Source organism: Orcinus orca, chromosome 3, assembly GCF_937001465.1.
Source record: "Orcinus orca chromosome 3, mOrcOrc1.1, whole genome shotgun sequence".
Classification (NCBI taxonomy): domain Eukaryota; kingdom Metazoa; phylum Chordata; class Mammalia; order Artiodactyla; family Delphinidae; genus Orcinus; species Orcinus orca.
Window position 1 is genome coordinate 93,174,377 of NC_064561.1, and position 20,770 is coordinate 93,195,146.

The 20,770-nt window shown below is 39.5% G+C and overlaps 1 protein-coding gene across 7 annotated transcripts in view; it reads right to left on the minus strand.

The window, feature by feature from the left end:
* Positions 1 to 20,770, minus strand: part of EPB41L4A (erythrocyte membrane protein band 4.1 like 4A) — a 365,694-nt gene that overhangs the window by 165,268 nt on the left and 179,656 nt on the right. For all 7 annotated transcript variants that reach the window (XM_049707507.1, XM_004267456.3, XM_033423779.2 and 4 more), the window contains 3 exons: positions 20,207 to 20,298; positions 18,752 to 18,829; positions 12,526 to 12,647 (listed from right to left, as the gene is read on the minus strand). In XM_049707507.1, coding sequence (XP_049563464.1) covers positions 12,526 to 12,647; positions 18,752 to 18,829; positions 20,207 to 20,298 — 292 coding nt within the window. The remainder of the gene's footprint in view (positions 1 to 12,525; positions 12,648 to 18,751; positions 18,830 to 20,206; positions 20,299 to 20,770) is intronic.

A 20,770-nucleotide genomic window follows, 5' to 3' on the forward strand; every position in this document is an offset into this window, starting at 1 on the left:
ATTCTGCCTTATTTTTATTCGGATAGATTTTCAATACTGAGAAACCCTGTTCGCATTAAGTAGAGATTTATATTATTCTGTTAAGTATTCTGTTATAAAGATATCACCAGTGTCCCAAAGAACTTCTAAGAGTTACATGTAGACCTATAACTCTACAAGTAGTGATATATTACCTAAAATTATTTTGAATTTTCTATCAGGTGGCAAATCAGTTGGGTCCTCCACCAATTTTGGTGAAAGTCAAAATGAGAAAATGACATGCAAGGATATGTCACTTGACAATTAAGATCATTTTACTTTCCCAACACCAACCCAGGAGGTTTAACATGTAAGGCAAAGCAGTGTAACAGATTTGGAATGAGAAAAACGTCTGCCTTTCTTTTAGAAAATGGGAAAACGTCCATTGGGAAGGGGCAAGCCTACTATCACAGGCAGACTGCTCTGAGGAAAGAGAATCTGGAAATTGATTCTATCAAAACTGCCTGGGCCCACATAACCCTTTGGAAGCCCTCTTGTATCTCCTCCCCACCAGGAGCTGCACACTCAGTTCAAAATCTTCTTTCCTAATCCACCCGTCCTTCAAAATCCACTTCCTTCACAACAGCATCATGGATTACACATTTAGCCATAAGCAAACTATCCTCCTGGACACTTACAACTTTCCTTGCTCCAATCCATGACACCTGACACGTGTGCCCGTATTTCAGTTTCTACCTCTTCAGTCTGACAGTGGTTAAGCATACAAGTCATACAAACCCAAATATGTTTCTCAGCTCTGCCAATTTACCCACTGTGTGATCTTGGACAAGTTATTAAACCTCTTTGGGTCTCAGTTTTCTCATCTGTAGAATGGAGATATCACCAACTCCTTACATAGTGGATATGAGGATTACATTAGGTAATTTCTAGAAAGCGTTTAGACAGTGCTTGGCATTTAGCAAGTGCTAAATAACTGCTGTAGTCTTTCTATATGATGAAGTTCCTCTAGATCAGGGGCCAAGTTTTATTCATTTCCTATGCTCCATGGAATAGGGTCTGCACTGGGTGTTTTTTCCAGCACCATCAAGTAATTCTTCAATTCTCAGCAGACACTGACTGGGTATCCTGCAATTCAGCTCTATCCTGACACTATCTACCTGGTAGTGTCAGATCCCACAGGTTAAAGGCTCAGCCCCACAAGACTGCCCTCACTTTAGATACCTGTTACAAGTCCAGGTTGCCACCTGTGCTTCTGACCAACAGGCTATAGATCAGAGGTTCCCAAGACCCCCTCCTAAGATTCAATTCATTTGTTAAATCAGCTAACAGAACTCAGACAATCAGTTACTTACTAGATTGCTGGTTTATTATATATAAAAGGTGTAACTCAGAAACAGCCAGACGAAGAGATGCACAGAGCAAGATACATGGAAAGGGGCATAGAACTTCCATGCTGTAAGCACGCCACTCTTTCCACATCTAGATCTACGTGTTCATCAACCCCTCAGAACCCCATCCTTTCTAAGTTTTTATTACAAAAAAAAATCCTAGGCATGATTGATGAAATCAATTACATAGGCATGACTGAAGAAATTACTGGCCATTGGTGAGTGAGTCAACCTCCAGTGCTTCTCCCCTCCCCAGAAATCAAGGAATGGGACTGAAGTTTCCAACCCTCTATTCAAGATTAGTTTCCCTGGCAACAAGCGCCCCCTCCTTGTTTGGGGCTTTCCAGAAGTCATCTCATTACCATAAATTCAGGTGTGGTTAAAAGGGGCTTGTTATGAATAACAAAAGATGCTCCTTTCACCTTTAGGGTTCTTATCACTTAGGAAATTCCAAGTGTTTTAGGAGCTCTGTGCCAGAAATGGGGATGAAGGCCAAATGATTATTTATTATTATTTTTTTAATGTCCTTATTGGAGTATAATTGCTTTACATTGTTGTGTTAGTTGCTGCTTTATAACAAAGTGAATCAGCTATACATATACACATATCCCCATGTCCCCTCTCTCTTGCGTCTCCCTCCCACTCTCCCTATCCCACCCCTCTAGGTGGTCACAAAGCACCAAGCTGATCTCCCTGTGCTATGTGGCTGCTTCCCATTAGCTATCTACTTTACATTTGGTAGTGTATATATGTCCATGCCACTCTCTCACTTCGTCCCATCTTATCCTTCCCCCTGCCCGTGTCCTCAAGTCCATTCTCTATGTCTGTGTCTTTATTCCTGTCCTGCCCCTAGGTTCTGCAGAACCACTTTTTTTTTAGATTCCATATATATGGGTTAGCATACAGTATTTGCTTTTCTCTTTCTGACTTACTTCACTCTGTATGACAGACTCTAGGTCCATCCACCTCACTACAAATAACTCAATTTCGTTTCTTTTTATGGCTGAGTAATATTCCATTGTATATGTGTGCCACATCTTCTTTTTCCATTCATCTGTTGAGGGACACTTAGGTTGTTTCCACATCCTGGCTATTGTAAATAGTGCTGCAATGAACATTGTGGTACATGACTCTTTCTGAATTATGGTTTTCTCAGGGTATATGCCCAGTAGTGGGATTGCTGGGTCATATGGTAGTTTTCTATTTTTAGTTTTTTAAGGAACCTCCATACTGTTCTCCATAGTGGCTGTATCAATTTACATTCCCACCAACAGTGCCAAGAGGGTTCCCTTTTCTCCACACCCTCTCCAGCATTTATTGTCTGTAGATTTTTTGATGATGGTCATTCTGACTGGTGTGAGATGATATCGCATTGTAGTTTTGACTTGCATTTCTCTAATGATTAGTGATGTTGAGCATCCTTTCATGTGTTTGTTGGCAATCTGTATATCTTCTTTGGAGAAATGTCTATTTAGGTCTTCTGCCCATTTTTGGATTGGGTTGTTTGTTTTTTTGATATTGAGCTGCTTATATATTTTGGAGATTAATCCTTTGTCAGTTGCTTCATTTGCAAATATTTTCTACCATTCTAAGGGTTGTCTTTTCATCTTGTTTATGGTTTCCTTTGCTGCGCAAAGGCTTTTAAGTTTTATTAGGTCCCATTTGTTTATTTTTGTTTTTATTTCCATTTCTCTAGGAGGTGGGTCAAAAAGGATCTTGCTGTGATTTATGTCATGGAGTGCTCTGCCTATGTTTTCCTCTAAGAGTTTTATAGTGTGTGGCCTTACATTTAGGTCTTTAATCCATTTTGAGTTTATTTTTATGTATGGTGTAAGTGTTCTAATTTCATCAAATGATTATTTATTATTAATTACAACATCACAGGTCTTATGCCAAAGAAGCGCTCAATAAATTCTTGTTGAATGAGAAGGTAAAGGGGATAAAAAGTGTCATTTATGATAACTCACTAAGCTATGGTATTTAACTGGAACATACAATACGCCTTTAGCCTTGCGTGCTTTTTTAATTTTGATAGCTATGCATGGAATGCTAAACACTCCCAGAAAGAGTGGAATCATTAACTTTTTAGAGAAAATCTAACCAGCTTGCCATCTATTAAGACATTTTTTACAGAATGAAAATAAACATCAGCTTCAAGGCAGAATAGAAAAGGGTGTCAACAAAGGAAGACAGCCTTGAACAAACCATACACCCGACTCTGTGACCTAACCTAATGCTCCTTGCAATTAACACGGTTACTGCCACTTCCCCTCTTTCATGGGTAAAATGTCCCAAAGAACTTAAATATTTTCTTAAACAAATGACTTGATATAAAATCAGACTGACTTGCTGCTCCTCTGTAAATGCATTCTCTTCAAGAATATCTGCTGAAACAAGCAGATCTAGTGAAGTGAAGGAATCACACAATAGTGGGAAAACCAGAGGATGTATACTTATTTTCAAATCAACTTTCACTTTTTTTGTTTTCCATTCACTTTCCAAGGATGTGCCTTAATATTCCAAAGACCTGGGTTCAAACCCTGCTGCTGCTCTTACTATCTGTGTAACTTTGAATAAGTATTCAATGTTTCTGAGCTACTGTTTCCTCATGTGTAAGATGAGGATACCACCCACCTTCCCACAGGTTTACCAAAAGAATTGCTTCACTTTATGGACAATGAGGTGAAAGCTCAGCATGTTGAATGATGTGTTACAAGTCACAGCCGAGTTAGACCAGGAATTCAAGTCTACTCAGATCAGGTACATGTTTGTTTGTTTGTTTCCTGCCACTGTACCACATGCCTTCTCAATGCAAAGGCTTACATAATCAGTTGCAGGAGTTCTTAGGGTGAAGAGAAAGTGAGGTCACAGATTTGGACCACACCTCAGTTGATCACCTAATTCTGACTTATCAGGTTTGAAGGAGGACAGTCACAATCACACTCTTTCGAAAACAAAGTTAACACTCTCCTAAATTTTCTAGAAATCCTGTCCCAAACTACCCACATAACAACTCTTGGTCAGAATGTCTTGCTCCAATTCCCTTGTAGGACAATTTTTACTAATTTCTTCCCTTCCTGTCTTCAGCTGACCTAGAGAGGACAAACATGCAAAAACTTCACAATACCCATCAAGTGCCCAATAGGTGTGAGAGTTATTACGTCACTGTCTTTTTCCAGACATTCCTCACAGTGCCTAATGATTCTCATCCAGATACCCTCCAGGTTCCAGAACTTGCTACACTTGCAAATCATTTCACCTCTCTGGGCTTCAGTTTCCTTGCCTACAACACAAAGGGATTGTCCTCTATTTCATCTAATCCAAGGACTGTGGGTCCTACATGAGTCTTCCTCCTTTGAAACAAAGCATGCTCTGACTCGAGGATCTACAGTGCAATCTCCTACACTTTAAGGCCTACGTTTAAATGTACAGATATGAAAAAAAATAAAAATAATAAATGTACAGATATGAAAATGTCTTATGCCCTTTGCCTTGAAGACTTGAGCTGTATTTGTAACAGCACAGTAGAAATCCTAACATTTGAATTTGTATGATCTGTCTCGTATCGTTCTATTACTTTTTCCATAAATTATGATGCACGCTTCCTAGCATAATATCAGTGTCCTCATCTGGAAACTTGAACGGACATTTGAAATCATCTTGTGAACTTAAGGCATTCATGACAAGTATCTGAAGGGCTTTGTTAAAGTACAAAATGGTAAAAACACAAATGCTATTAAAGAATACAGAGTAAAAATAAATCTCTCTCCCACTCCGGATTTCTGATTTCTCTTTTTGATTGTATTTTTATGTAATGGGAGCATATTACATGCTGCTGGCCCCCACCCCTGGCTTTTTTTTTTTTTTCTTGCTTATGCTATCTCTTGGATATCCTTCCATATTGACACAAATTTATCACATTCTTTTTTGTTCCTCCTCTCCACATCGCAGACTCTAATTGACCTGGGATCATATTCCAGCTCTGGGGCCCTGGGCAAGTCCTTGCCTCTGTCTTCTCACCTGTTACACTGAGAGTCACAGCACCCTTCTAAAAGAAATGAGGGAGATACTACCTGCATGTGCCTAGTACAGCACTGGGCATGCAGTGATGCTCAATGACTGTTGGTCATTAACATTCCTCTGCCTTGTGGAGCTCCTCAGGGGATCTGACCTTTCAAGGCAGACGTGGTGGGACTATAGAATCGGACCAACACAACGTCAAATCCTGCCCTCAGATTTCTTCTAAGAGACACATGGTATTTCCTAGGGGTACACATCTATTATTTTATTAGGCCAGTTCCCTACTAATGGACATTTAGGTAGTTTTCAGTCTCTGTGATGACAAACACAGCAACAGGCCTGCTCATATTGCAGAAGTGAGGTTGCTGATCTAACAGCTTATTGAGGTTGGGACTTGACTTATGAAATCACAGATCCACAGCCCCAGCTTCTGTTTACTCCTCATTCAACAACTCTGCTTTCCTCCCCGAGCCCTTTCAGCTTAGCCCTTTGTCTTCTGTTTGCACTGCCTGCCTGACATGAAAAGTGGACTTGGATAGGCCTAGTACCTGATTACCTCAAATAGGGAAAACCACCTTATACAGAAGATGAAATGATTAACTATGTGAACTTTAAAACAAGCATACAATCTCATCATTATTATGGATTCACTGTAACGCGTTTGTTATTCCCAATTCATAGCCATAGACTATCCCAGTGGTGCTGGAGCGCCTAGAGAGTGGTGAGCACAGAGTAGGGGTAAAAATAAGGTGAGAAAAATGATTACTCTGGGAAGTAGGAACAGGTTAAGTAGGACGATACCCAACTCTGGGCTCCCAATACTGCCTGACAACAGCTGCCCTTGTGTACCCAGAGATCTTCAGGCAGGCAGGAAAGGAGAAACCTACACACAGGGGGCCCTTTGACTCGCCTACTTCCCTCATACTTGTTTATACCCAATCTTCTAGAATAAATCAGGGGTAACTGATGTCTTTCCAAAGCCCATTCTCTGCACTTGAATGACTCTCTCCACCCATCAATCATAAAAGGCCACACCTCCCTCATATAATTATATTATCCTTTGTATGTGAAGTTGATGCTATATGGTAAATATAATTGAAAGACTCTCAGGTGGACTCACAGGCTGGTCCACACTATGTAGAGAAAGACTCCTTTTGATTTAGGAGAAAGAAACTGAAGTGTACCAAGCCCCTCCACGTTCTTGACACGATGCTGTGCCCAACGCAGACACCATCCCGCATGACAACAACCCGTGAGGCAGGAAGTAATACCCCCACTGGACCCATAAAGAAACTGAGGCTCAGCCTGGTTAAGTGACTTCATCACACTACACAGTTAGTACAGGGATGACTGAGGCTGAACCCAGATTTCTCAGATGTAGCTCAGTCTGATATGCCAGTCTCTACTCACATAGCTTGGCTTTTGTCTGCATTAAAAAAAATAATAATTTTTTTAAATCTATTTTTGATCGCCACAAGCCAAGCTGGGTTTCTGCTGACCTCATGTCTGACATAATGTGCCAACCAGAGCCAGCACTCAGTAAGTGATTATTACTCTCTTGACATTACTAGGTCTCAGCAGCCCAGAGCTTTATACTACATCAAACTGATGAAACTGTACTTCACTATGTCAAAGCATTTCTCTGTCTCTCCTGCTTTGGGCTACACCCAGCTCAGGTCACCAGTAAAGGTCGGTCAGCTACCCACATGTGAATCATTTGCTAGGGGGTTCAGACCTGTGTGGCACCATCATCCCCTAGAGTTGGCCAACCGACCTACCAACTACAAAGTGTTCCTGCTGGGAGTCATGGAGTGTAGAACCTGACCTCCACAGGGGATGCTGCAGAAACCCACAGAGACCCCAGGACAGGTGGATCGGCCGTTCATACCAGCTCTGTCAAACAGAGGTTCTCAAGAGGCAGCCCTCAAGCCATACTGGGCCCTTAGGAATGTTTGATTTAGCACACAGAGACCGTCTTCAAAATGAAATCGATTGCCAAAACTTAAAATTCTGGAAAAGTTTCTATAAATATCTAAATTTCGTGCTTCCCTTGAGACAGTGGAAGACTGGCAACACTGGGTCCTCTCTCCTGCACAGAAACACTGGCTTGGCCTGAGCATAGCTCTCTGCTTCCAGACCAGGCACGAACCATCCTCACTCACAAGTCATTTTCAGGATCCCTCGGGCATTGTGTCTGCAGCGTCTTCCACAGTTCATAGTGGGAATGCCAAAACATCACCCGAACCGGCTTTTCAGTTGTCTGAAGACTACACTGCAACTATTTATTTCTCTGTTCATCAGTACGATATGCTTAAGAACTCAAAATGCTGCATCAGACAATCACAGCATTGTTTATCCACTGTAAATGGTTTCACCCATTACTTTTCTTGCAGCTAATTGTGGATTATAGCTAAACATTTTGTCTTTACTGCCTTTACATTCTGTCTTTACTGCTTTCTTCTTACAGCAGAAACTCTTTTCTGACAGGAACCCACCTTTGTGAGCTGCCAAGAGCTTGTCAGAGAAAGGGCTGTACAAAATATGCACTTTTCCTTCCTGCCATCTCGCCTCCTGCTTTACCCCCAAGCTCCTCTACCGAGCAGATCTGGAGGAATGCTCTGGCTGCCTGCCCTGGCGCTGAACTCCTCTGGGGTGGGGTGGGGGTGGGGCAGAAGGCAGGCTGGGTGCAGGGCTCCTGACTCTGGAATGCGCTTCCTCATCGAGGTGCCAAGGTCTAATCTTGGTGGGTTCTAAACACAATGGCTTTTGAGCTACCAGGGCATTTATTATTCCTGACTGAGAAATAAAAACACAGGCTTTTTAAAGTTGCAGAGAACTGAGATGCAGGTTAAGGGCAGTAGTCATCAAGTTTGACTGAATTACTTTAGCTTCAGAAGAAACAAAATAACGTCTTCTAAAGTTACAAGTCATGTAGTATAAATTAATGATATAAACTAACAAAAAGCTAAAGTCTCCTTTCTATCACAACTTGTTTTTTAGTATCTATAAATGTTAAATGAGAGGTGAGAATTTATGCCAATGACTCTTGGAACTGTATAGCTCTAAAGTTTTATTTTAGAGAGCCTACCAGAATTCAATTTATGAAAATTCATAGCTGGCCTCATTAGAGTTGTTTTTTTTTTTTAAATCTATCTTCTTTTTAAACCACAACTCCATTTTTGCCAAACACAGTACAATCTAATAAAATAAACTTTTTCTACGTTTTAAAATAAGCTTTCTACCATTTTAATTGTCAAAATTTTCAAATAAAAATTTAAGTAATTGTGGCAGGAATATTTAGTAAGGTAATACTTTTGCTTCTCTTTGGTCAATAAAAAATAATTAAAAAAAAAATAAACTACCGTTTTGAGCTATTGTTCCTTTCCTGCCCAGCCACCCATGAACAAATCTCAGGAACAGGGAGCTTTGGAGCAAGGAGGCTGCTCTGGAGCTGAGAGTGTGGGAATCAGAAGTGACAGGGCTGGAGGAGCTGCCAGGAGTGGCAGAAAAGGCTTGGTGGGGAAGGAGATGGAGGCTTGAGGGCTACAGTGACCTAAGGACCTACAGGCCACTCCCCTCCACCACCCGCCACAGCAGAGCCTTAAAGGGGCAGGCTTGACCCTAAGTACAGGAGGCTCCAGGCTTACCAATAACCCCTCCCCTCTCATACTCACAGTGGCCCAGATTCACACAGAATTGCCCTGTTTAATGGGACCTGCTGGGTGGGATAAGGAGCACAGAGTGACTGATGCAGGTGAAGACAAGAGCGCCCTCTTCAATTGTTCCACTCCAAGTCTGAACCCCACCATGACCTTAGAGACTGGGTCTCTCTACCAGCTGGGTTCAACTGAGGCTCAAAGCAGAGTACATTTGAATTAGAGGAAAAAGAATATGTAACATTCAGGGGCTTCCCTGGTGGCACAATGGTTAAGGATCCACCTCCCAATGCAGGGGCATGGGTTTGACCCCTGGTCGGGGAACTAGATCCCACATGCATGCTGCAACTAAGAGTTTGCATGCTACAACTAAGGAGCCCACCTGCCGCAACTGAGACTCAGCACAACCAAAAAAAAAAAAGAATATGTAACATTCAAATAAACATAGAACAACATTATCCCTGCCCCCAGAGCATTCTTCATATGTGCATGACAGCAACTGAAATAACTCTGCATCACAGGCATTGCTAAATGGTCCTTCCCCACCCAGGACAATCATGCTGTCAAGGGCAGGGTCATCTCTGGGTCCCCAGAACACATCACAGTTTTGTTGAAACACAGGCTTCGAAAGTAATTCAAAACCAAAGTGAAATGTACATACAGCAGTCTCAGTTTTTAAACACAGCACTGTATGATCCTCTTTTTTTAGTAAAAATTATAAAAATATACCATTGTTTAAAATACATACAATAAATCAGCATGAATACTTAGAGATATCACTACAAAAATATTCACTTTAGTTACATTTATATTTTTCAAATTTTGAAACAGCTTAAATATCCAAAAACTAACGACTGGTTGAATAAATTATGTCACATCAATGCATCTATGCAGCAGAAAATTATTTGGACATTCAAATGGTGCTATATAAGAACACTTAAAACTTGTTAGAACATATTCATGATATGTTATTAAATAAAAAAGTAAATAAAAACACCGCTATATCATTTTTGCAGAAAAGATATGCAAATGACCAGAAGGCTATATAAAATACTGTTAGCGCTAAGAGAATGGAACTGAACATGAAAGATATTCTTTTTGCGGGGGGGGGGGGAATTCTGAGGTTCCTCAATTTCCTAAAGCGAGGATGTATTTTTATAATAGTAAAAGCATAACATGTGCTGCATTTTTTAAAAGATTCTCAGCCTGATGCTGAGAGGCTGCCCTCGAGCACGCTGGGCTGTGCATTTTGCATCTCCTCAGCCTCCACCCTAGAGGGAGTGTGTTTTAATACAACACTAGTGGGGAGGAGAGACGGATGCGAGGGCTCAGTACAGTTCCAGGCTACTCTGTGAAAACTGCATTTGGCTGGATCTACATAAGCCAGGAGAGAAACAAAAACAAAACCCCTTGTCCCTAAATAAATCAGCTTCTGGAATTTCGGCTTCCAAGGAGAGACAGACAGACAGACAGACACAGTGTTACAGAGGAAGATATTTTTCTAAGAGCACGAGGAGAGGAAAAGGAACAACCTGAGCAGGTCTGTGTAAAAAGCACGTGTGATTCCAGCATCTCAAGTGGAATGAAATGTTGATTTGACACGAGGAATGCTTTTGATATTCTTGGTTGGTCTCAAAATAATTTCATGAGGCCTGGTGTTTAAGAAATAACAAAGGATCTGAAAGTTTGCTTATCAATTATACCACATTGCACTTGATCCAAATGGGATTTAAGACTGATCATATTCAAAGCTAATCACAAAATATTAAGATAAAAATATTAATGTTAAAGCTAGAATTTCTGTCCTAAGTCACCTGCTTATTATGTAATCTGGGCCAAATTACCTTTATAATCTTAGTTTTCCTCATCAGCTAAATGGGGATAATATTACTTATGTGGCAGGTAACCCACTGCAAAATTAAATCATGTCTTATTTTTACCACTGTAGAACCATCAGAAAGAATTTAATTTCCTCTCAGCCCAGTGAGAGGAGGGGACCTACAATCAGATTTAATTTCACTTTAGAAACTGTAAGTCAGGTGACATTCTCATAGCCAGCAGCAGTGGAGCAAACACAAAACACGTTCCTCATAGGCTTGTCATGAGGGTTAAATGAAACAACAGCTGTCATAATGCTTTGCCAACTGTCATTCAATGTTCAGATGTTATTTTTTGATTAGTTATCTATTTTATACATATTAGTATATACATGTCAATCACAATCTCCCAATTCATCCCACCACCACCCCCCAGATGTTAATTATTGTTATTAAAAATTCCATTCTCTTCATACAATATGGCAGAAAGAGCCAGGAGATCTGGCCTCTCGTCCCAGCCCCACCCCTTTCTAGCTACTGGGATCATGTCTTCCTCATCTGTAAATTGGGAACGTAGTGTCTGCCTTGCTTTAACTCACAGGATTACTGGGAGGTTCAAGTGAAATAATATATGTGAAAAGCCGGTGGAGAGTGTTAGACAAGGCTGATCTGTAAGCAAGCCACAAACCAAAGTCAGTAAGATCACTTTAGAGTAAAATTCCGTGAGCTCTGAACATTGAACATGGATTGAAACTGACTGATGAGGTGGTTTATTAAAGAAGTGGTGTGCATTAAAAACAAAAAATCTGAATAACCCAAATGTCCATCAATAGTAGAATGAACAAGGAGCTGTCATACAATAGAAAACTCACTGCAAGAAAAATGAATGCATTTTAGTATATATTACATATAACACTGATAGAAGCAAGACACAAAGGAACACACCCCTTGATTCAATTATATAATGTTTTAAAAATAGGCAAAAAAACTACTTTGTTCAGAGAAGGCTACATAAGTACTAAAATTATAGTGAAAAGTAAAGAAATAATTACCACACAGTCAGACAGAGGTTTTCACTGGTTGGGGAGGGAGGAGAAGGTGAGGATGTGACCAAGCAAACAGCAGGGACTTCTGGGGCTGTAGGCTATGTTAAATTGTGTGTGTGTGTGCATGTGCACGCCTGCGTATATATTTATATATGTATATAAACACACATACACTTATGTGTATGTACATAGGTATATAGTATGTATACTTTATGCACTTTATTATAGATCACAATAAAAGACCAACGATACAAAAAGCTGAATTCTTTACAGACTCTTATGTCAACGGTATTTTTTTTAAGACTTTTGCCAAAGAATGTTTCAATTCCAATCTCAGCTACACCAAACTAAGAAATTACGCAGTTGAGGTTTTATTTAATGCCTTCAAAAAAGAGTTATTAAGTATAGTCATTAAGCAGGCTATGGGGATTCAACTTGCTTACCTGCCTGCTTATTAATAATTTCTGATTGCGTGGACATTTTCTGGGTCAAATTAAAAATTCTACTGTTAACAATTAAAAACCTCCAGGGCTACAGTCACCATTTAAGTGTATGTTACACCAGGAGCCTAAAAGGAAACACAAGGTTACAATGAGGAGTTGGGGGCTCTGTGACTTACCGGCTGGCTGTGTCGGTGCTATTCTCTTAGGGTAAGTCTTGCTTCGACTTCTTGCCACATTCTGATCTGGCCGGGGAAGTTGAATAGAAAGATCTCGACTCATTTGTAACGCTGTCCTGCCACTTGAAAAAACAACATTTTGAGTAACACAGGTAAAACCACACAGCCACAAAATTACACCACAGCTCATGGAGAATATCTGCAGTGTACGGAGAGAAGAAAAAACACAGATTCACACAGGTTATAAGTATATAGGGCTTCCAATTGATTCTCACTGCAATATTAACCAAGGAACTAATAAACTCTAATAGGAAAGATTTAGGTGAGACAGAAGTGCCAACTGAAGAATGTCGCTCGCCACCTGGTTCTACAAGAATGAAGTCACTAGCCACTAAAGTTGCTGACCTTCAATACACTCTGAAAGGAGTTCAGGACAGAGATCAGGAATGAGGCTGGGAACAAGTGGCCGAACAGGCCTTCAGATAGTTAGGTGTTTTCAGGAGAAAATTTTATGAACCCAGTTTCTTGCACCTTCTCATACTTAGAAAAGCGCTAAAAGCATTAACGGAGACATCTGCTCCTCGTTCCTAGTAGCAACCTTCTACAGAGGTGTGTGCTTGACTGCACTCATTCCCTTAGGAGCGGTTCCTCAGAGCTATCTGAGAGGCTCTCTCTCAGCCTCTAGTCCTCAGTAAGCCCCAGATAAAACTGAACTCACAGCTCTCATGTTGAGCTTTTTTTCAGCTGACACAAGGAAGATCTTTCAGAGGGAGAACCAGGAAAGAAAGGATTTATTAAAGGAGGAGTTAGGTTTTGATTTAAGTAGAATGATAAGCTAGAAATAGAGGATGCTGATGGTCTTCCAGCTCTACAACTAAATAGTAAAGAAATTGTGTTGGGCTAAACTACAGAAGGCAATGATTCTACATGAATCAACATGTCCCCGTGCTGTACTTATAAGGCAAGTCATAGAGCCTCCCCAATTGGACCACTTAGTGTGATTTCACTCTGAACCCTGTGACACAATCAACCATTGATTATGCCCACTTCACCTGAGTCAGGAAGTGCCCAGGAAGATTTAAAGCAGCCTAAAACCCCATGCACAGTACCGCTTCCTTAAGAGTATGTGAGGATGCAACAGGGAGAGCTTTCCCTGGGGACAAACTAAGCTACTCAAGGAACTATGTAATTTAATTTGCTGTATTTCAGTCAACATTCATCCTACGAAAAGTTTATTCCACAGCTGAATTTGAGCTAATGAACAACTCTGGCTTTCATGACAGAAAGTATCATTTAGGTACAGAGAAAATGCATTTCTAATTATCTATCAATACTTTGATTCACCACAGTTAAGAGCCACCTAATAGGAAGAAAAAATAGTCTTTTATTGGCCACAAATCCCATTTATCCTACATTTACAGAATATATATTGGTGGCTCTCTCCCTAAAAGAGACTAAATAAGACTTAGAAAGCCAAATTCACCTCCTACGTTCTTCTGTGAAAGCTTCCCCTCCTTACTACCTCATCTACTTTTATTAGAAATAAAGAGAGGCCCAAAACACTCATAAAAAGCAGTTTCTCATCAGGCTAAGTGAGGATATGACTTGATATGAGGAATTAAAATGACAGGTTCCATCCATGTACTTCATATTCAAGACTTCATGGAAACCAGGGGGAGGGGAGGGAGTAGGGGGGAAAACTGTGAGAGATTTTCTTTCACTTGAAATTTAACTACTTTTTTTTTTCCTTATATATAATGAAAATATATAAAAATCTAATAATGTTATTTGATAAGAAAATTATCATTTACCAGCTTTCATTTTGCTGTTTTCTTTTACATATTAATGTATTGTTAATAGACAAGTTCTGGAGACTGGGTTCAAATCCCAGCGATGTCATATCCTAGCTCTCTGACCTTGGGAAACATTACTCAAACTCTGTATCTCCATTTCCTCATTACTAAAGTAAGAATAATACCAATGACCACTTCATAGGCTTATCATGAATGTTAAGTATTAATATTTATACATTTTCTAGAACAATGCCAGGCACATAAAAATATTATATAATTACTAAATACAAGTAAATAATTTTTTAAAAATAATCAATTTGAGAATATTTCTACAGTTTTAACTATTTGTTTTAAAGATAGTACATAAGGTAACACAAATAGCAACATCTCTCCCCTGAAAATCTTAAAAAAATTCTATATAGAGAACAAAATTCCACTATTAGAAATGGTTTGGAGTATGAAGATAACATCTACTTAAAACAAACTTACTCTAAGACTTGGGTAGTATGTACTTCATTGCATAGAGGAAAAAATATTTGCCCTAAAAACATAACCCAATAATATGTGGGCCACTGAGGCATTTTATAATGAGATTTTACTTTATTATTCAATTTTTCCTCATGGTTTCTCTCTCAGGAATAAATGAGAAATGGGAAAATCATATCACAAGATTCATAAAACTAAAGTCCAGAAACATAAACTGATCTTGCACAGGCTGTACGGGACCTGGGACTGGAACAAGCTTTCTGTCCTCCAGCTGGTCAGTGTGGCACAGCTTGGCAGCCTGGGAAAAGGGACAGAGTGCAGAGCCATTTGGTTTAAAGCTACAAGCCCAGGTTAAAACGCAGCTCTGCTATAAGTGTGTGGCCTTCAGCAGGTTATTTTTTAAATCTCCTAGAGCCTCATTTTCCTTATTTATACTTGTTCAGACTACTTCTTAGCAGAAATATCTCTGTACGGTATTCTCAGTATTTTCTTGTAGCAAAAAGCACTTGACATCAGTAGAGATTTTCAGTGTCGGTGAAAGAGCTCTTACACACCCAGTGGCTCTCCATAGTGACAGGACAGAACACTGTCCCCAGGATCGCCCACTTCCCTGCCCCTCACACTGTGGCACACATACTCCCATCCTATGATGAGGCACTGCCAGCAGCCCTTCAGCTTCAAAGTAAGGATACAATCGGCCATCAGTGGGGTAGAGGGAAGAGAACAAGAGGAAAGACACCTGGGTTCAAATCCCAACTTTGCCACTTACTGGTTAAAGGTCTTTAGTTCAGTTACCTTACTTTTGGGGGGCTCATATTTCTTGTCTACAGAAATGAGCATATGATACCTCCTTTGATGGGTCACTGAATGGATTTAATTAAGCAACACAGGTGAAAGTACCTGACACAAAGGAGGTTCTCAGGAGAACTTGGCCTCTCTTCCATCGTTCATGAAATGTGGAAAGCTCGTGTGATTTAAGTTCTACAAGAAGGTCATCAGGGTTCCTGAGGGGTGGTTCTTAGGTCTAAGTGTCATTTCTAGAGTATAAATTCTACACAACTCATTCATTCATCAAAACCAGGAGTCCCCTACAAACTTAACAAAAGGTAGAGGCAAGATTAGTTTTTAAGGGGCTCAGAGAAAAGTGTGTAACGAAATATTTAACCAAAGATTTAATCAATCTCTATTTCAGATTATTGGTTACTGATAATAAAGCAACAAAAGAAGTCAACTGTCAGATCTAAGCTCAGCCTTTTCCCCAAAATGTAATCTTAAATTTTGAAAGGATTGCCTGTCACATTTCACTAAAATTATCTAATTTTCCCCTCTTAAGTAATGACTCGTTTTTCTGTTGGATTCTCCTTGGTATTCTGCAAGCCCTAAGATGCAAGAGAGAAAGTAAAGACTAGAATTCTGTCTTTCTCTATCACATACATCCCACTATAAACACATATACAATTATACACACAGACACCCACACTCACACACCACAGCCGCTGGTTATGCTATTCGTTATCCTCCATGCTCTAAAAGCCTACAGGGTAAAGGAAGGAGCTACCTATGTTTCCAGAGCTCTTCCTTCATTCCAAGATATCTCCAGAACGTCTCAAAATAAAGGAACAGGCATATGATGTTTATTAAAGTTTGGTTGTTATTACTCTTTTGCCAATTAACAGTCCATGTGCTGGCGACCACCCAGCAGTCAGAGACCCATCCCTGCGTAAGCCTGGCTCTGGGCAGTGGGATGAAACACCTTTCTTTCAGAGATGGTGTAATGTTAGTGCTTCCTACATACAGACACTGAGATTTGGATTTCATTAAGACTTACCAAGCAGTTAACACCAGCCACAAAACTGAACAGATTTAGCAGAGTTTCCAATTTGCAAAGGTTATCTTTAATTACTTTTGCGGAAGAAATGATACTCAATATGCAAAATCCAATAACTTTCTAATAATAATTCCCAATAACCACAGCATTTGCATTTCAATAAATTTGAGAAATCAGGTATGGGTAAATTTGTAGAAACCAACTACAGCATACATTAAACAGTATAATTACATTTTTTAACAGTAAGAATATTAAGACAGATGCTTTTTCACTAGCTTCATTTCAGTGACAAAGAGACAGATTTACACATTCACTCTATAACCCTTGAAATGTGTTATGCCCCAACTGGAAGAACAGCCCAAATACTGACTATGAGCTATTTTTCTCAATATAAAAGTAAATACTCTTTCCTTAAATTCCTGTAATTATATCACTATCTAGGGAAGAACCTTGATAACCTGAAGTTTAAATTTTTAGATTCCAATGAATACTTTCCTACAAATATCAAGAACATCTATAACACAATAATACTTAAGTGTTACTTTAAGTCAGCTAATGAGCAAATATCCAAGAGAATAATACGTAAAGATTAATGCACTAAACATTTAATATTAATCACTCCTCTATTGATTATCTCTGGCTTCAAGCAAGACAAAAAAGTGGTTCATCAAAGAGAGGAATTAAAATCTGGCATATCATTATCTTGTAACACTTCACCTGGATTTTTTTTTAAGTCTCCTAAGTAAGCATTTCATTTGGTGATGTCTCCAGTGGAACTGACAGAACACTGTCCCACCTCCCGAGTGCCATTTCTGCACCCTGCTTGGGTTTTATAGGGCCTGGGACCGCCTTACTGCCTGAATAAAACTGTAGCTCTCTGAAGGCAGAGATGGGAAGATCTAATTCTTCGTACCTCTGGGTACCTAACACCCTGTTTTCCACATCACAGGCTCTCCACTTAACAGAACGAATTGAAACAAAACAAATTCTTTTTCAAAACACAGAAGGCTCCCATATTCAAAAAGACACAGGCACCTGCCTGACTGCTGGACAATCAGGCTTTTCCTGCAACATGCTAACAGTCTGACTAATGTTAACAGAAAGGGCTCTGGAGTTCCACTGCCAGGGATTGGACCCCACTTTACTGCTTCCTAGCTGGGTTTCCCTGAGAAGTGACTTGTCGTCTCTGAGCCTTAGTTTCCTCACATATTAATGAGGATAACATTAATAAGACTGCCATGATTAAATGAAGCAATAAATGGAATACATTTAGCACAATACATGGCACTTAGTAACTGCTCTGTAAAGTTAAGATATACTTGCTAGCATTACTATATGTAGGCGTTATGCTACAGAAAACATTTGATTTGACCCATAATATAAAGCAGGGGTCCCCAACCCCCGTGGCCTGTTAGGAACCAGGCCACACAGCAGGAGGTGAGTGGTGGGTGAGAGAGCAAAGCTTCATCTGTATTTACAGCCACTCCCCATTGCTTGCATTACCGCCTGAGCTCCACCTCCTGTCAGCATTATGGTGAGTTGTATAATTATTTCATTATATATTACAATGTAATAATAATATAAATAAAGTGCACAGTAACTGTAATGTGCTTGAATCATCCCAAACCCATCACCACCCACCCCCTCCCCATCCATGGAAAAAACCGTCTGCCACGAAACCGGTCCTTGGTGCCAAAAAGGTTGGGGACCGCTGATATAAAGTATACATTGTGTTACAATAGAGGATCAACTGAATGCCCCAAGAATACCAAAAAACTACTATTCAGAATATCTACTTTGTTTCATAATCACAACATAATTAGAGATAAGTGATAACTGGATCAAAATGAATTTCTGAAGATAATAAGCTCTACTACATCCTAAACACCCTAAGCTTAACCTAGCTAATGTAGAATTTAAATAATTAAACCTAGAAAATCATTTTTGTCAAGACAGTTTAATAGACTGCTATTGCTTATCAAATTCATTGGCACTGTGGAAAAATAAGGAAAAAATCTGATCACAAACTTTAATGTGCATGCATGTATGTGGACAGCTGCATTAAATATTTATTCATACACACCCCACACACAGCCCAGAGGAAAAAAAGGCCATTTACCTATACCGGTGCTTATAACTCAGGGATCCAAACTTGCTGAGTTTTCTTGACAATGAATTTGATTCATTTTCTGGCATTCTAATGAATTTTTAAAAGAAAATTAGATAGAGAATCACAACTATACTTATGCAACACTTGAGCAAAAGCTGTGTAGAAATATGTAACAGTGCAACACTGCTTAACACAGTCAAAATATTTTATTCATTCTACATATCGGCAGGAATAATAATCGATTATTTTTAAGCTAATACTTGACATTCTAGTATTTTATATCTGTATCATGTCAAAACACTCATACTTCCTGAAGACTATCAGATACATCACTGCCCACACAAGGAAGCTTTTATTGTGAATCAATTTAATTTCTCTACTAAATTATCTTGGGAACTTTTGTCACTACACTGATTTACCCAAGCCAAGGTTCTCAGGGCAGTTGATCGTATCTAAAGGGGTGGCTCACTCTTCTTTGTACTTTCCATTCCAGGGTACTTTCAACACACACCTCCATGTGCAGTTCCTAGGCCCAGCCCCACTACACGAGAGGCAATGCCTCAGACCTTTTGGGCTCTATCCCTCTCTTAATACAAACTCCACAACGGACATGGGTCATTTTATAAGGCTACTTCTCTAGCATCATGCTATTTGGGGAATCCGTTCCATGCAAATCAAACACGAATAAGGGGAAGAGTTAATCTAGTTTTAAATTTAAAAACCAAAAGTAGAGTTTCAAGTATTATCTGATAAAATTGAGTTTTATCTTTACACCATAAGGATGTGACACAAACAGGATCCCCACAACCCAATGGTCAATTCTCTACCCTCATCTTACGTGACCTCCCAGGAGCATGCAATGCAGCTGCTAGCTCCTTATTCACTGAGACATTTTTCTTTCTCATATTCCATTTTCCCATACCCTACTGCTTACTTCTTCTTATACTCCCCAGCTGGCTCTTCCTGTCCTCTAAATGCTGGGAGGGTCCCACAGCTCAGTCCCTGGCTTTCTGCTCCTCTCTCTTCACTTTTTCCACAGGTGACCTCATCCAATCCCCTTTGCCTTAATACCCGTGAAATTTATATGGCCAACCTTGGTCTATCCTGTATGCCTTGTATACCCAGCCACCCATTCCATACCTCCAAGCTAACAGTCATTTCAAATTTAGTAAGTCCACAGTAGAACACTTAATTTCCACCAATACCAAAGCTGCACTTTTATTACATAAATGTCAAAAGCAATTGTCCTTGATCCTTTCTTGTAGCATGAGCAAAGAAAATATCTATATATGTGTGTGTGCATGTAAAAATGTTAATAAAAGAGAAACACTGTACATTTCTTCTTGTAGACAGGATAGAATTCTTGTTATAAAAACATATGCACATCAAAAACAATTTAAAAAACAAAAACAAATGCAATTTTCATTTATTAGGACAATGAACAAAGGTTTCACATTAACATACCTAAAAAATGTATGATGTTCTACACTACACTTCCAAAGATGCTTGCAAGCAGTTTTACTTCGAGCTTCAAAAAAGAATGAGGTTTCATTGCACTGAGAGAGAAACAGAGAGAATATAAATTACAGACCACAACATTCTTCAGATGACAGCCACCCTTCTAGGTACCAAAAATTCAAGTAAGCAGAGAAATTACTGTTAACACATTAAAAAAATAATTATCTCTTGATAAAAACACAAAATATAAGTTCCATGTAAATCTTAGTGCCATCACCTTTATTATGTTCTTCTACATCACCCCATGACCACGGATAATCAGAGTGATGGCACTGAAGCACTGCAAACTCTTCCGTCATCAATGGGCGACCAAAACAGGAAAAATACCGACCGTGTGAAAATCAACTCCCCAAAAAAAGAAGACACCCATAAACCCAGTTTTTATGTAATTTTAACTGTATTTTTTTCAGGGATGTACAGGCCACACTTAAACTAAAGAATTTCAAGAGGGGTCGCTGGGAGGTGTGACCACCACAGCAGTGTAATCTGAGAAAGTTAAATAATGTCTCA